Below are 17,507 nucleotides of genomic sequence, written 5' to 3'. Positions count from 1 at the left end.
TCATGAGAACAAATTCCGAAAAGAAAAAAATTGTTTTCTTTCAAAAACTAGTGAAAGATCCTTTTGAAATTAAAACACCAGATTCTTATTTTAAAATACAAAAAACTGTTTTCAGGAACGATTATTATTCAGATCCTAAAAATAGATCACATCAAATGGAAATTTTGAATGGGTATAACGCTATAAGAATAGATGACTACCCTCAACGTCAATGTCGTAATGCCATTTTATACTCCGTAGCTAATTTTCAATTTTTATTCGAGTTAAAAGGAAGGTCAAAAAGGAGGGGCCAATGGGAAAACAAGTTCAAGAAGCCCAATCTTCAGCAAAGACGAATTGAATTGTACATTTTGCACAAGTGATGATAGGAGGGAAGTAAAAAGCATCAGCGTTGGAAACAAAATGGATAATATGGAAGTTGATAGTTGGATTATATATTATTAGTTTAAAAACAAATAGACTGCCATTCGTTCACAACCAAATACCAAAAACCATTCAATATCGGAAATTAAATAAGGAAAATAAACTTTTGAAGCAGTCAGACAATCCCTTTCAACTTCCTCCAGGAACCAAAAACCATTATCCTTAAAAATTCATTTAAAGATAATACTCAAATGGGTGAATAGCTGCGGTAGATGGCAGATGCTCAGGGAAGGGTTCGCTGGTAGAGGGGCAACGCTCCCAAAGCTTCACGCTCTGCATTCTCCCTCTTTACCTGCACAACAAAAGCAGCAAGAGATTTTATTTTGACTTGACACTGCCTATTACTCATGATGACTTACAAGGGTAAAAACAAGATCCAAGCATTTCTTTTCTTTCCGCCTGCATTGCAGCTGAGCTCTAATTAGCAGTTTCCTCAAAAGTTCAATTCTATATTTCATCACACAAAATAAATTGTTAAGAAAAGCATGCTGCTTGCTAAACTCAATGAGCAAGCAATTCAACTTCAAAAGTGCAATGTGTAACTACAAATTGTGGCATCTTGTATATGACAAGTGCTTCTGGTGATTGTCTACATAACCAGCAGGGTATGTGTTGACAAATGACATCTATGCTCTAAAACTCCAAGTCTAAGCCCATCCTTGCTTCTCAACAGGAGCATTGCCTAGTAAAAGCTCCTGACAAATATGGAGCAGCTTAGTTGAAGGGAAATAATAAGGAACAGAATGAAGAAATTCAGAATGAGAGAAGAATTTTCACATTCACAGCAATGTGTAATTGACTGGACCTAGAACAAGACTTATTTAAAATTTTCACATCACCAAGAGTAAGGATGGTATTCTTGGTGCCAAGCGAAGATAGATACGAGGATGCGTACGGTTTTAATCATCCAAACTCAACCCACCCCTAATGATGTTAAGATTAATTAAAAAGTATTGTTTCCTTTTTGTGGTGTCACGTACCAGGAGTTTAGCATAAATTCAAGTGTTCGACGAAAGGTTGTTCTTATAAGCCAATAGACTACAGGAAGTTCTTGATGTGGGCCAAGGAATGAAGCAAATGCACCTCAGGAACAAAGTCATTTTTCAGGTTAAGACCAATGACATCATCTTATTATGAAAAAGTGAAACAATTGTACATCTTTCAGTTGCTCAGTTGAGAACTCTATACATGGGAAGAAGAAGAAGAAAAAGCTACAAGGTTTGCACTCGTTGCCAATGAGCTCTTAACCAACTGTTATACATGATGCCAATTTCATGTTGAAACTGAACAGAAATCAAAATTTAGTCCTTATGGACCACCGAACAGGCCTCTAGCTACTCAGTAAGTTAAGTCCTGCTCCGCTATAACTTAGGGCCTGTTTGGTTCCTATGTTCAAGAACTGTCTTCTGTTCTTGAAAACAAAAAACACAAAAAACTTGTTTGAGGAAGGGAGTGTGTTTTTGTTTTTTGTGTTTTCCGTGTTATCAAAAACCACTTTTTTGAGAACAATAAAAAGATGTTTTCATTGTTTTTTCACTGTTCAAAGAATAGATTGTTTTTCGTGTTTTCTCTTTCTCCTTTTTGTGTTTTCCTAACTGCTTTTTATGTTTCCACAAAGGTGAGTTCCACCCATCACACCCCCACCTACAAGCCCTTTCTTCTTCCAAAAATTATTAAAATTAATATACTAACACATGGTTACAAAATCATCATTTGTTTAAGAAAATTATAACTCTTGTAAAAATTTCAAAATGGAATAATTTTTTTCAATTTAAATGAATTGTGCAAATGAAAATTATTTATATATTTATAATATCAAGTTAATGGAAGAAAACACTTTATTGATTAAATTTTTTTTATTTTACTTAATTCTAAAAAAAAAATTTTACTAACTCAACCAAACATATTTTTTTTTGTTTTTGAGAACAAAAATTGTTTTACAGAATTCAGTTCCCAAACACAATTTTATTTTATTTTTTTTTCTGAAAACACAAAAAATTGTTCTTAAAAACTATTCTCAAAAATTGTTTTCAAGAACAACAACCAAACAGGCCCTTAGTGATTGTTTTTTCTCTTTTTTTGTTCTCTTTCTTTTTGGGGTGGGGAAGGTTGGCCTTCCAAACCTCACTTTGTTGTCATCCCTAATCAGTATCATGATAGTAAGTAGAACTGCACAAAAGACAACATAGTAAATATGCCTTAAATGATTAGCTGACATGTGGAGTTTGACTTTCAAGGTGAGCTCTGTCATCATTTATAATCAACTTCATGACAACATAGTTGTAACTCGTAAACTATATTGTGTATAATCTTTCTGTCCATCTTGTGTACTCATATCATGAGTGTAAGTTTATTAATAAATGAAAAATAAATAAAAATATATATAAAGTAATATAACCAATTTCATGAAAAATAGTAGGATTCATACCATGTGAAAACATTGAAACTAAAGTTTGGAAAAGTTCAACTTATAGTTTAATGTATAGGTTTATCACTAATCCACAAAAATAAACTTTTTGAATTCTTAAATATGATTTTTAATTCCAAATTCTAACCAAACATATCTGCTTATATATGTTATCGATTGTCATCTCCAAAGTTCAAACCTTTCATGTCTTTCATCATTCCTTCCCCACTGAAAAGGAAAACCCAGAAAAGAAAAAACTGACATATTTATTAAAGTTTTTATTTACCAATCACCATCATTTTCAATGTAACATTCAAATCACTTAAATGCAAATTCCCCAACATTTATTTTAAACATAAATTTACTCCCAACATTTCATGTTTGTTTTTTACTACAAGAATGTAACTTTTCATGTAGGATTATTGTAACCATCTCTCCTTTTTATGATCAATTTTTTATCATACTATACATTTTAAACAAGTAAAATATAATACCACTTTCAAGAAAAAAGTTATTGAAGTTAATTCTTCTTAAAAATTACGAAAAATAGTTAAAAGTTTAATTTTTTTATATTGTTGTATCTATAGTTGTTAACTCGTAATATGTATCGAGTTTCATTTTTCTATTTTTTTGTATCATATTAGGCATCGTAAGTGTTTTTATATAGTGAAACATCAATAGAAAAAATACGTATTTGTGTGCATATCTATTGAAAGTACGAAATATAGAATAATATGTAACCAATTTTATGGAAAATAGTATGATCTAAAGAGTTAAACTATATCATATTATATGAAACATTGAAGGCTAGAGTTTTGACAAGTTCAATTTTATTTTATTTTAACAGAACAAGTTCAAATTATCAAAATATGACTTTAATATATAGATTCATCACGTAATCCACAACAATAAATTGCTTTAATTTTTAGCTATGATATTTAGTTCCAAATTCTAACTATGTGTATGCACTTATTTTTTGTTATTGATATACATATGCCTTTATGTGTCATCTTCAAAATTCTCCAAAATTCATTAAAAAAATAAACATATTTAACTTCTAATATGGCATTTGACAAAAAAAAAAATTGTTTTCCTATAAGATTATTTTACCTACTTCTCATTTTTATGATCAATTTTTAATCTTTTAGTATATTTTAAACAATTAATATAATAAAAAATTAAAATTTTTTTTTCCTTAAAAATTCTAGAAAATAGTTGAAGATGTATGTATCATTGTATCATTGTATCATTGCATCATGTATCGTATCGTATATCGTATATGTATCATAAGATACACTTTAAAATAAGATACAAAATGCAATACGTATCAATTTTAATAAAAAATGTGTCAAATTGTTGTTTCATATCATGTATCATAAGTTTTTAACAACTATCGTTGTATTATGTGTCATGTTGTAAATAATTTATGCACGGTAAGATCACTTAAGATAAGATACAAACTACAACATGCATCAATTTCCATAAAGAAAATGTATCATATCATGAATCACAAGTTTACAACAACCACTCATGACAGCAACCAGAACTGGTCAAAAAACAGAAACAAAGACATGCCAAGTTTATACTTTCAGATGATCAGAACAGGAAGTGGCCTGTTATCCTATCATTTCCAAGCCCAGGGAAATAGCTCAAGACTACAGTAAGTTGGAACATCCTTATTTTTTAGCAATTAGTAAATCTGTGTCATAAAGTCCAAATGAAGACAAAAATCTAACAAAGACTAACTAATCGTATGAAAATCTGTTTGTGAGCACCCATGTAAACACAATTGATAGTGGAAAAAGGTCAAAGATTATACCAAATAAATTGGGGGTGTGAAAACAGTATAGCTAGCTGGATTAAAGGGGTAAAACTGACACTGAAAAAGTTAGCAATCCATCCCAATGGGAAAATAACAAAAAGTAATAACTCATCATTAGTTTGCCCATTGGACTCTGAAAAAAAACCCAACAGAAGAAAGCACCAAGATAAAAATTTTTGTCCAGATTAGGACTTCAATTAACAAGTCATTAACAGTAAATGTTCTAGAAATGAGACTACCAATTTGCAACATTCTATAGAGTAAACTGTATCATCATTGAGCAAATATAATTCATAGGGACTAAAACAACAACATTTATTTACAGATTGCAAGCAATCAACTAGAAATGAAGGCATATTTTAGTCTATCAAAAAAATAAAAGAAATGAAGGCATATTTTATCAACAGGGTCACTCTGAAAATTTTAGTTGTTAGAAGCACTTACGAGAGCCAGCATCTCTTGAAGGTAGCTCCTAAATGGTGTTTGCATGGCCTGTGAAGAAAAGTAAGAGAAGCATATAAGTCTGCAGTCGAAACATATTATATACAGCAGACCACCAGAAAAAATCAGAAGAACCAACCACACACCCGACCCCATCCAACCATCCACCAATTGCATTCAAGGTTTAAAATTGACCAACACCAAGATGAATTGTCTAATGATTATGTATTAACAGGGTGTAATCCAAATGTTTAGTATTATGCATGAAATTAATGAAAAAGATTGTTTGAGATAAGTTGAATGCATGGAACAACACACATAGAGACATGGCGGGAGAATGCATGATATGCTACCAACCTTATTATTTGCATCTTACAAATGCACCATGCTACTTTTCAATAACCTTAAATGTAAAGAAGAAATTTGGCAAGAGGATTCTTTGACAGAACTGAAAATCACCTTTTTTTAGCAATACTCCAACCACTTCAATTTTAGGACCATAACAAATATGTAATACCCAAAACTTATGCAATAGAGATAGACAAACACAGTTACTTACCCTTTTTTTAATTAAACTAATCCAATTAAAAATTAACAGTCCTCTACTTTCTAATTTTTAGTTAACACAATGTCAAAGTGTTCTGAATTGTAATGGAACCCAACAATAGCAGGATTCAAGAATCCTAATGAAGACTGGTTCTATAACAATGTGCATTTCATTGCACAGATGTAACATGGATGGGTTTCTAGTGGCTGGGGAACAAGGACCACAGATAGTTTTGGCTCTACTTTTGTAATGATTGCAACAATTCAAACCCAAGTACAAAATTTCGTGTCCCAGTAATCAGATATCTTTCCAACACCATGTAGACAAACTTCAGGTTTTTCTTTGAGGCATTTTCAAGTAAGATGAATTTTGAAAGTCATTTAAGTGAAGTTTTAACAGCCTATTTCAAGTATAATATTTGAGGGATTGAAAGTTATTGGCATAATTTAATATTTTTTAAAGCATTTAAGAAAAATCTATAAGAAAACACCAAAGTGGGGATGAAACGCAAGCCTACAGAAAAATGAATAGCTTTCTATCAACGTCCAAAATGTCCCCTTAATTACTCCAAAAGCAGAGGCATTGGGTTTACCAGAAAGCATTTACTAGTCCCCTAGTAAGGTAAAACTAAGAAGATGAATGCTTAAGTTCAATAGGCAGTTGCTTCTCCACTTTGAAAAGACCCAAGTATACATAAATGGAAAATAAAATTTGGAATTGGGTTTTTGAAAATGACTAATTAAACTATGATACTCTTGATACATGTACTAAATTCTTCGTTTTCATTTCCCAAAAAGCCAAAACAACATAATAATATTAGACTCATGGCAGCTAAATGTGGGGGTGAGAGAACCATACTCCAGAGAACCTAGCCAAACAATTTCTGGATCAGGTCAAGCAAGTTTCCAATCCTCAGGAAACCAAAACAAAGTAATAGTATTCTTTTGTTTTCCTTTTCTAGTCTATTTCATCGACCAAATAGCAGTGAAACGTAAAACACCGTACTGAAACAATCGAGATTAACAAACCTACTTACCTGTCTAAAAAATCAAATTGATACAAAATACAGAATAGAACGTTTCCTGTCTCATCATTCCTAACTCAGCTCTCAGCAACCAAACAAACTGGCATTACAAAAGTATAAAACCATCCACTCCATGAAGCAAAATACACATACAAAGCTTAATTAAGCGAATTTTCCTCTAAAAAAATGTCGCACAAAAAAATCCAAAATTTTATTTATTTTCTATGCCGGATTATCAAACCAAATACTACTAATAATAATAATCACCGCAGGATGCACAAGACGTGATAGATCCGCATTTCTTTCCTCATTTCCAACCGGTCAAGAAGGGAAAAATAGCATAACACATAAGAAATCCGTTTTCTTCTTTCATTTTCTCAGCAATCAAAAGGAACCACAAAGAAATAGGAGAATATTAGAAAAATACCTGTAAATCCTCGGCTAGGTACTCGTGTTTCATGGAAAGGTCTATGGCACGCTTCAGCCTCTGATGCCTAGCATCCACGATCTCCCGAGGAAGCCGATTCAGTGCTTCCTTGATGTCAAGATCATACTTCGGATCATACAGATCGTCGTATCTCAACCCTATGATAAAAAAAATTGACATAAATTTTGACAAATTATGTAGTCAAAGAGATTAGGGCTTGGACAAAAAGAATGACCGAGACACCGAGACACCGAAACAGTACCGTATTTGCGAAGGCGCGTGGAGATGGTTTTCATGTGTTGACGTGCAAACCAGTTCTTCTTTGGATCAACAAGCCACTTCATTAACGACTCCATAGCTCTCTGCAACTCCTCTCGCTGTCTCTCTCTCTACCTCTCCGCGTTTGTGGAAGATTCGTGAAGCCCTCGCGTTTTAAGTGGACAAATTCGTTGTCGCTCCGAGATTTTTCACTTTGAGTAAAACGTCGTCGTTTGGCTTGGAGAGGCATTTCAACCGAGGTACTCTTTTTAAGCCCAATGTGGGCTCAGCCCATGGGATCTTGGTCCTGGGCTGATGTTTGGGCCTTCACATACTTAAAAGGACAGAGGAATTGTTGGGATCGGCTTTTCCAAGTATAAGGTTGTATTTTTAAAGACTGATGAATGCGTTATGAGTAATTTTATTAAAAGGAAGAAGCTTCTAATTTAAAAATAATAATAATGATAATATCGAAAAATCTTTTTCTAACTTTAAATCATTTCCAATTTAGTTCACTAACAATTTTCATAATAGAAAAATTATTCATTTGAAATCTAATTTTAATAAGCCTCATAAATTTGGTATAACATGACAATACTAATTCTCTAATAGTCCTCGTATCATAATTGTGTCAACATGTATCACTCGTTTAAGAAACGGGTCAAATTTATATTTGATTGTTCAATTGATCAAAAATGTTTACATAACTATTTCAAAATGATTCATTTACAACCCAATCTCTTTATGAATTATTTAACTCATTTAATTAGTGGGATGAAATGAACTTATTTAATCCATTTTGAGAAATAAAGGCTAATCTTAATAAAAAAAAAAACACCCTAGAAGGAGGAGGAAGGGTGAATTAGGTTTTAAAATTTTTTTCTCAATCATAACAAATTTAAGCAAATAAAACACAAATATAAGGAGATAAAGTTAAAGAGAGCAAACTCAAATTTTTTAGTGGTTTGACATTTCCTTACCTACGTCCACTTTTCTCAAGCTTGTAACTGAATGAGGATTCCACTATACTTGAAACTTCAACCAATCTTTTAATCACCTTTACACTTGGATTTCGGCTTCAATGGACTCTTATACAATCTTTTCAAGTCTCTACTCACTTAAATATTATAACATTCAAATAACAAGTTTGAATATCTCAACCTAACTCAACAATGACTCAAGCATAACTCAAAGTTTAGAATGAATCACAAAGGTGCACTAAAGAATATACAAATGGAGATTTAATACACCAATAAAAGAATGAGAACTTTTAAAGTAAGAACAAATAAGTAAATAAATAAATGCAGGTGTTCTCTTACTTATAAATGAAGTGGAGCTCTCAATTTATAGGTTTCTAACCGAATGCCAAAAAAACAACCTTGATCGGCCGAGTTGGGAGTCAATCAGTTGACTAGTCGTTGGGCAATGAATATGTGGCAGGTGACCGTTACTCTTTAACCGGTCATCAATCGGACCTCGATCGAGAAGACATATCCTTCAACTAAGAGTGAAAGGCTACTGGAAGATAGATGAGATTTTTTACATTTCTCAACCGAACATCAATCGGGAAAGTGTATCTGGTCGACCGGTACCTTAGTCGGTTAGTCACCACCTCAACTAGTTCACATTTTTTGGCCCGAAAACCTATTTTTTTTATATTATTTTCTCTTCTAACACTTAAGCAAGGTCATTAGGTAAATGAATATGTCAATTTTGAAAAGTTTTTAAAGACACATGAAAATATATGAAAATCCTAAGTACACTCATGCATTTATCTTACATATGTTTCCTATAATTAAAGGTCTTCTAAATATTTTGATCTTGTATTCATGGGGTCATTTGATGAATTTCCAAACCAACATATGAAATTTTTTAGAATTCAAACCAATTAGTCACTTAAACATGGTTTGTTATCATCAAAACACGATTAGGAGAACCCTTGGGCTAACATATATAAATTTATAGATTTTATATATTTAAAAATTCAAAAAATTTAAAATTTTTAGTTAAAAATGTCATCTAGTTGAAATTTTGAATAAAATTTTATATATTTCATTATAAAATTTAAAATATTTTATAATATATATATATATATATATATATATATATATATATATAATACTTAAATTAATTAAATTTTGAAAAATAAACTTAAAAATTAAAAGTCACTATAAAGTAAAGAGAAGAATCTTTCTAAATAATAAAAACAATTTGGAGAAGAATTTTACTTGAGAATTAAAAAAAAAAAAAAAAAACTTTCAAAATCTTTGAAGAAATTTGGAAAGGAATTTAATTTAAGAATTTAAAAAGAAAAATGTTTCTAGATCTTTTTTAGCTTAGAAATTTTTTTTTTTTTCAAATCTTTCTAGGGTATTAAGTTTCTCACATTATTATTATTATTGTTTTTATAAAATATAAGATTTTTCCAAATATTTATAAGATTCTTAGGTTTTTAAATTATTTTTAGCAAAATATGATTTTTAAATTAATATCAATTTCATTGGGTTTTCTAGAATATATGCATAGAAGTCATTATTCTTTCTTTTTTTTAGGTTCGAGAGATTTGCATTCTCCTAAAGGATATTGAAGAGTCCACTGAGGAGTACAGTGGACTTTGCCTCGAGGACGTTAGTTAGGCGTACATTTTTTTGTAAGTCTCAAAAAGTAATAACCTCAAAGTAAATTTATATACTATTTTTTTTCATATTTAATTAATTATAACACCACGAACTCTAGCCTTATTGTTTTTACGCCCATAAAGCCTCGTAGAGACTTTGTGGGTGGTTTTCAACCTAAATCACTCTTGGTGTATTTGAATATAACTCTTTTATCACCAATTTTTAAAGAGAAATTTTAAAAATTAAATTTTGGATTAAAAAAAAAAACTACCTATTCACCATTTTCTAGGTATTTCATAAGTAAGATTTAAATTTTCAATTGGTGTTCGAGTGTAGAACACTTCGAATCTTAAATTTGGAGTAATTATAAGTTAAGTAAAAGCAAATCATCGAATTTGGGTGAGAATAGGAATGATTAAAATCACCAACTAGGTTTTGTTAATTCTATTTGCATTTGATTGTGGTGCCTTTGGTGATGGTAATTATGATGAGAATGATTTGGGTGAGCATATCAAAGTTTGTTGAATAAATGTATTAAAATGACTTTTATGTTTGTATCCTTAAAAAAATGAGAATAAGATGTCAAAAGATGAAAAAAAAAAACCTTTCTTGTAAAATTAGGATCTCGTAACTATTTTTTAAAACAGTTTTGAAAAAAAAATTTTAAAACTATTTTTGAAAATTGTTTTTTAATGTTTATAAAACAAAAGTCCATTTGAGGACCTAAAATATTTTTAACCTATTTTAATTTTTATGTTCACAACTTTATTTTTAATCATGATATATGTTTATATCATTATTTCTTTTAAAACAACTCTAAAAAACCAAGTGAAAAAAATTAAAAAATATTATCTGAAAATATCATGTTTTCTATTTTCTAAGAACAAAAAAGAGTTTTTGATTGTCAAATGTGTTTTCTAGTTTTTTTGTTCTAGAAAACATGAAACTATTATTGAAAACCGTTCCCAAACATGCCCGATTTTTAGAAAATGTTATAAGTCTTCTATCCATGAATTAAGGTATTAAATAAAATCATTAAAAAAGAGAAGATCACTACAAATAATAGAGGTCTAGTATGTCTTGATGAATTTACTACTAATAAGAATACTAATTTTGTTAAGATTAAAAAGGTAATTTTTATTGTAACCATGTCATATGTTTGTTTTTTATCATAGAAATGGTCACACTAGTGATAAGTGTCATAATAGCAAGTTTGAAGAATTTCATAGAAAAATTAACAAGCTCGTGATGGAGCCTAAGACATTATTATTATTATTATTTTAATATAGAAAGAAAAAGGATTCAATGGGTTTCAAAAGCTTGCACTCAAGCTAACCCTATTATGAATATTCATAATTCCCACATTAATACTGCAAGTTCATTTTCATTTTGTTATTATTTAAATTGTTTATTCTTCTATTTATTATTCTTAAAATTACTTTAAAAGTAAATAAAGAATTTGATAAAAATACTTTATAAGATTTTCTATTATTTGTAATCGAGGTTTGATTATTGTGTTAAGATTTAAATTCAAAGACATTATGAATAGTATGGTTATTTAAAATTAATTTGAAATATCATGTTCAATTTAATTCAAAAACATTTTCCAAAATGAAATTTGTTAGAAATATTAGGCTAACCCAACCTATGGTAATCACCCTAAAGGGGGGGTGAATAGGGTGATGGTCTCTTTTTCCCAAATTAGACTATGTGAATGTAAGAGACAATTATATGCAAGTATATAATAAACAATATAAAGACAATTGCATATAAATTAAAAGAGTATGGAAGAGAGAATGCAAACACAAGATTTATAGTGGTTCGGCGCAACCCGGCCTACATCCACTCTCCTCTAGCTTCAATCCCAAGCTTGAGGTTCCACTAATCCAAGGCTTCCAAACCAAGCCTTCAAGCAATACAATTGGATTATGGTTCCAATCCACCCTCTTGGACTTTTGGCTCCAAGCACCCTTTACACTTCTCAAGAGATACCACACTCTTGGAAAACTTTATCTCAAAGATATACAAATAAAGATCTCACAAAATCCTAATACAAAAGCTTTAAGCTCAAATGATACAAGAAACTAGGATTGAATGGTGCACTAATGATATGCAAGTTTTGGAACAATGGTGCACTCAAAAACACTCTTCTAAGGCTCAAATATATTCAAGAATGATTTAGGAATGTTAAGTTCTTGAAACAATGAAGGTTGAAGCCTTTTTATATAAGAAAAAAGTCAAACTAGCCATTTGGGGTTCGACCGGTCGAGCTAGGGGTCGACCGGTTGACTAGCCGTTAGCATTTAATGCTTGGTAGGTGACCGTTGGGCCTCGACCGGACCTTGACCGGACCTAGACAAGACCTCGACCGGACGAGGTTCAACCTTGACCGGTTGAACAACCGTTCTGGAAGAAAGAGAAAATTTTTGCATTTTTCGAACGGTCGACCGGTTACTGTTCACACCCCTCAACCGGTTGAGCTGGGGGTCAACCGGTTGAGCCATTTTTGGCTCAACACTCAACTTTTTCAACTTAAAACCTTTAAAACAAGTTTGGAAAATATTTGACACAAGGTTTTAATTGAAAACATGAAATCATCCAATTTTAAAAGGATTTAAAATGAATTAATTCTTGAATGATTTTGGTGTATAAGTAAAAAATGTAATGCATGAAAAAATCTAGTGCACCAACAACCTTACAAAGAGATCTTATGAAACTTGGGTCTTGAAAAGCACTTCTCTTTGAGGTGGTCTTCTTCTTCATGATTTCTCTTTGGCTTGATATGTCTTTGTAATTGTCACTTTAGAAATCATCTTGCCTAATCACACTTAAAATATAATCATTAGTTCTAAACAATGTTTTGTTATCATCAAAATCGAGATTAACCAAACCTTGGTTTCACAAAATTTATTAAATTTGAGTTAATTTTTGTGTGTGTTTTTGTTTTTAACAAGACCTTAGTCTCAAGATTGAAAACTTCATTTTTAGAGACCAAGTCCTTTCTAGGTTTTTCATTTTTTTAGTGAGATAAAACTTCATTTTTTCTCAAGTAGAGAATTATATTTATTATTGAAAAATCTATTTTTTTGTTCAAGAAAGTTTTCTTCTTCATTCTTTTTAACATCCCATTCTCATCTTTGATATAAAGATGCAAAATATATATTTTGTTAATTTTTTTTGCAATTAACTTTCATATTGTAAGATAATTCTATGTTGAAATTAATTATTTTCTTCTTGCTAATTGAAACTTTGGATCTTACTTATGGAATACCTAGAAGGGTGAAAAGGTAGTTATTTTTTTTTACTCAAATTTTTATTTTTATTTTTATTTTTAAGAATTAAAGATAAAGTAGAGAAATTCAATCACACTAAAAGACAATGATTTACATGGAAACCATCCATAAAAGTCTCCTACAAATACAAATCCACTATTAAAAGAAAAATTACATAGATTTATGTGACGTATGTTATTCCTAAGACTTGCAAACCTCTATTACTCACCTAAGGAATGAAAATACCAAACACCGAGTTTAGGCACATGAAAATAAAAAACTTGGACTTAAAATTAATTTAGAAATCATATTTTATTTAAAAAAAATAGATAACTTAACAATCTTAGAAAAATTGGAAAGATTTTATATTTTACTAAAAAAACAATTTCGGAAACTTAAGACCAATATGAGGATGTTGAATAGGTTAAAAAAGATTTAGAAACATTTTTTTTAAATCTCTAAATTAAATTCCTTTCAAAATCTCTTCAAAAATTTGGAAAATTTTTCATTTTTAAATTTTCAATATAAAATTTTCTTTTCCAAATTGTTTTATTATTTGAAAATACTTTTCTTTTTAAATTCTCAAATTAAAACTCTTTCTAAATTAATTTTATTCTCGATTTTCATATAAATTCATTTTTATGTCTTTTATGTCATTATTCTTAATTAATTTTGTTGGGGTGGATGGATGGACTCTTAGATTGTTGGGTATGACGTCAAATGTCATAAAAAATTTAATTTACTTTCATTGGACACTAATTAGTTTTCAAATGAAATTGTCAAAATCCAATCAAAGAATTGATATCAGAACCAAAGTCAAGAGTCATGGGGTCACTGAAGCATCATATTGAGTTGCTTATATACCATTATTTAAAATACTGTTTTGAAGCCCGATAATGAATCACCCAAACGGCATTTTAAAATAGGTCCTTAGGTATGAATAAAATAAATATACCATTATTTAATAAATATTTTTTAAAATTGCTATATATTTTTTTCAAAATCCTGAGCTAAATTACAATGTAAAAGCAGGTATATGGTTTAAATAACATTCAAAGAACAAAGGGTACCAGAATATCTCTCCTTGAATGATGGCTTGAACATGGAAGATTGAGAATCTTGACGATTCCTCTCTATAAAGAACCAGACCAAAGAGCCAAATGTGGTCAAATGACTGTACTAGGATGTTCTCCTTCACAATATAAAATTTAAGGGCATATACTTTAACTAATTAAGAAGGAAAAAGGAAAAGGAAGGCCATGATGACACTGGCCACCCAAAATTTTGAACCCATCAAGAATTGGATTCAGAGGCATTAATACTCATTCCATTAAATTTACCTTTGGTACATTTCATCTATTAAATAAATTTAAATGAACTGGACTTTAGTGCCTATGTACTGTCTCAGACATTTTTCTGACAAACAAGTTTAATGATTTTTTTTTAATAATTATTGTTTGTTTGAGAATTATTTTTTAAAACAATTTTTGTTTTTCAGAACAAAAAACACAGAAAATATATTTAAAAACCAAAAACAGTTTTTTTGTTTTTTATTCTTAAAAACATAAAATATAAGTTTTTAGATAATATATTTTAGTTGTTTTTATGTTATTTTCATTTATTTGATTTTAAGAAATAATTATATAAATATGTAGTAAGATTAAAAATAAAATACTAGATGTAAAAATTATTTTTAAAATATATTTAAAAATATTAAAAACAAGTTAAAAATATTTTAAGTTTTTCAATAGACTTTTATTTTACAAAAATGATAAAAATTTTCAAAAAAAAAACTGTTTTAAAAAATTATAAGTTCGTTTAATCATGTTTTCTAAAACTTGTTTTTTAATGGTTCTTAAAAACAAGTTTAAGAAAATATGATTAAATAGACCAAGGTTTTCGTTTTGTTTTAAAAAATCAGTGAAAATAACTTATAATTGTTCTATAAAAATTATTTTTTATTTCATTTTATTTTTAAAAATTGTTTTCAAATAACAAGTATTATAAATTTTTAAAATAATTTTATATTTTTAACCGTTTTTAAATCACATAACCAAAGAGTTTCTATTTTTTAAAAATGTTTTTGAAAACAGTTACTTTTATATTTTAGTTTATTCCTCGCTTATTAAATTATAAATTTTAGATTTTCACATTAATAAATTAATAAATAAATAAATAAGGAGGAAGAGGGAGGTAGGAAAAATCTAGGAATATGTAGACCAACCATGTGGCAGTGGTAGTGGGTTTGGCACTTGGCACTTGGCACACAAGACAAGATGCATTCAAGTCAGTGGCTCTCTTCCATTTGATGCATGTAGCCTCCTCTTTGCTAACAATGCCATTTCCGTCCATCATCTTCATTATATCTCTCTTGTTTACTCCAATACAAAACAAATTATTAGCCATTGTTTGGGGAGTGATCTCCAAAACAATTCTGAAACAGTTATCGAAAACAGATTGTTTTTAAAAATAACTCTAAAAAATAGTTTTTAAAAATTATTTCATAATATTTTGTAAAACAAAATTCTATTTATGAATTTAAAATATTTTTAATCTGTTTTTTTATATTTTAAAAATAATTTTAATATATAGGAGTTCAGTTTTAATCATTTTTTATTTTTGTGTAATTATTTTTTAAAACAATTCTTGTATAATAAGTGAAAATAATTAAAAAATATTTTTTAAAATATTTTTTTTCTTATTTTTAAAAATAGAAAATTGTTTTCTATTTTTTTTTTTAATTAGTAAGCATGTTTTTATGTTATTTTATTCTAAAAAATAAAAAATATTTTAAAAAACAATTACCAAATAGACCTTTCGAAATTTTGGGGAGATAAGATTTAATGAAATTGACTGAATTTTTGGATGCAAAAAATATAAAATATTGATGAATATTTTTTTTTTGAGAAATTCAGATTGCTAGTTTTTATATGTTAATTGAATAAAAAAAATCAAAATATTTAGTTTAATAAAAATATCAACTAATATAATTAAAATAAACTTGTTGTTAATTGATTCGATTTAGTTATGTTGAGTGATATTAATAAATAATTTTTATTTGAATAAAAAAAATCAAACGAAAAACAAACACCATTTTAATTAATAATAAAAAAAGTGAAATGAAAGAAAAAAAATAATTTATTTAATGTCTTGATTAAATGATTTTAAAATATATAAATTTTAAAAATTATTTTACTTATATTTAATTTTTTTTTTCTTTTACATCTTTTATGATAAAATCAAACACGAAAAAAATAATTCTTTTTAATAATTTTTTTATACTCTCTTTCTCCACCAAAAGTAGCATTAAAGTTTGCATATTATTCTTGGGAGTTTTGCACCTTTCATAAAATTGGTTAATAACACGTGTTCAAAACCTTTAATAGATGAATAAATAAGGAAATACTAAAGTGACACGTGTCACTAATTTGTTTATAATCCAAATATTGCAAATGGGGTTCTTATTATTTATTATTACTTGATCTTTTACTCGCTTAAAATTGTATAGTAACATGTGAGATAATTAACATTTTTGGTCTATTTTTGCTATATTGAACATTTTGTGTAAGAGTGTTCGATTGCTCAATAATAAAAGTGATCATAAAGTTATTATATGTCGGAAAGTTTCCCAAATCTCTAATTAGTAAAATTTATTTATATAAAGAATATTTTATAAATTGATATATTATTATAATATTAAAAAAAAATGTTATGAGATAAAGATGTGAATAAGAATAGAAGATCCCAATAATTATATTTGGTTCTCTCAGTTATAATATTATCTATAATATGGTGAAATGATTATTTCATTTACATGATGGAACAAACATTATTCGTATTAAAGCTTTTATTGATGCAACAATTTTTAAAAAAAGGTAAAAATGAAATTTAGAAATTATAAAACTTTACTATAAATTGAAACGATATCTTTGATGAAGTATAGTATGAGTTACTTATTCCCTTTTTTAAGGCTTTTAAAATTTGTTACTTATGATTAATTATAAGTATGATATGGTGGACAAGTTTGAAAGGGGAAAAAATTTCTAAAATTGGGAAGGTTAGTGGTTTTGTTATTATTTCTTTATATTTTTTTAAAGGTTATTTGATTAAAATGGTCATTAAAACCCAAATTTGGATATCAAACCCTTCATTTTTTTTTTCATCATTTTTGGACAAAAATACCTTTATTATTTTCTTATAATAATAACCATTTCTTTTAAAACTACATGTAAATACTTAAAATAATTAAGGGCATTTATGTCAAGAAT

At 28.6% G+C, this 17,507-nt stretch overlaps 1 protein-coding gene across 3 annotated transcripts; it reads right to left on the bottom strand.

Annotated features, from left to right (window-relative positions):
• Positions 1–407: 407 nt before the first annotated feature.
• On the bottom strand, positions 408–7,513 carry LOC117913037 (cytochrome b-c1 complex subunit 7-2, mitochondrial-like). Of its 3 annotated transcripts, none has more exons than XM_034827898.1 (4): positions 7,354–7,509; positions 7,092–7,249; positions 5,097–5,144; positions 408–715 (listed from the first exon to the last, which is right to left on the bottom strand). In XM_034827898.1, the coding sequence occupies exons 1-4, from the start codon at positions 7,445–7,447 to the stop codon at positions 647–649; spliced, it is 369 nt and encodes a 122-aa protein (XP_034683789.1). In that variant the 5' UTR covers positions 7,448–7,509; the 3' UTR covers positions 408–646. The 3 variants fall into 3 exon arrangements, with proteins under 3 accessions (XP_034683789.1, XP_034683790.1, XP_034683791.1); XM_034827899.1 differs by lacking the exon at positions 408–715 and adding an exon at positions 754–822 and having other exon boundaries at positions 7,354–7,513; XM_034827900.1 differs by lacking the exon at positions 408–715 and adding an exon at positions 852–1,118 and having other exon boundaries at positions 7,354–7,512.
• Between the last annotated feature and the right edge of the window lie 9,994 nt (positions 7,514–17,507).

Source organism: Vitis riparia, chromosome 4, assembly GCF_004353265.1.
Source record: "Vitis riparia cultivar Riparia Gloire de Montpellier isolate 1030 chromosome 4, EGFV_Vit.rip_1.0, whole genome shotgun sequence".
Lineage (NCBI taxonomy): Eukaryota > Viridiplantae > Streptophyta > Magnoliopsida > Vitales > Vitaceae > Vitis > Vitis riparia.
Note: the sequence above shows the minus strand (reverse complement) of the source record. Positions and strands in the feature narration are given on the sequence as shown.

What these genes read in the sequence shown, in the direction of transcription:
- LOC117913037 (XM_034827898.1), bottom strand. Translation starts at nt 7,447, where the DNA reads ATGGAGTCGTTAATGAAGTGGCTTGTTGATCCAAAGAAGAACTGGTTT. An exon ending in CACGCGCCTTCGCAAATACG is followed by an intron (nt 7,250 to 7,353) that starts GTACTGTTTCGG and finishes TTTTTATCATAG; the next exon opens with GGTTGAGATACGACGATCTG. An exon ending in ACCTAGCCGAGGATTTACAG is followed by an intron (nt 5,145 to 7,091) that starts GTATTTTTCTAA and finishes TTTTCTTCACAG; the next exon opens with GCCATGCAAACACCATTTAG.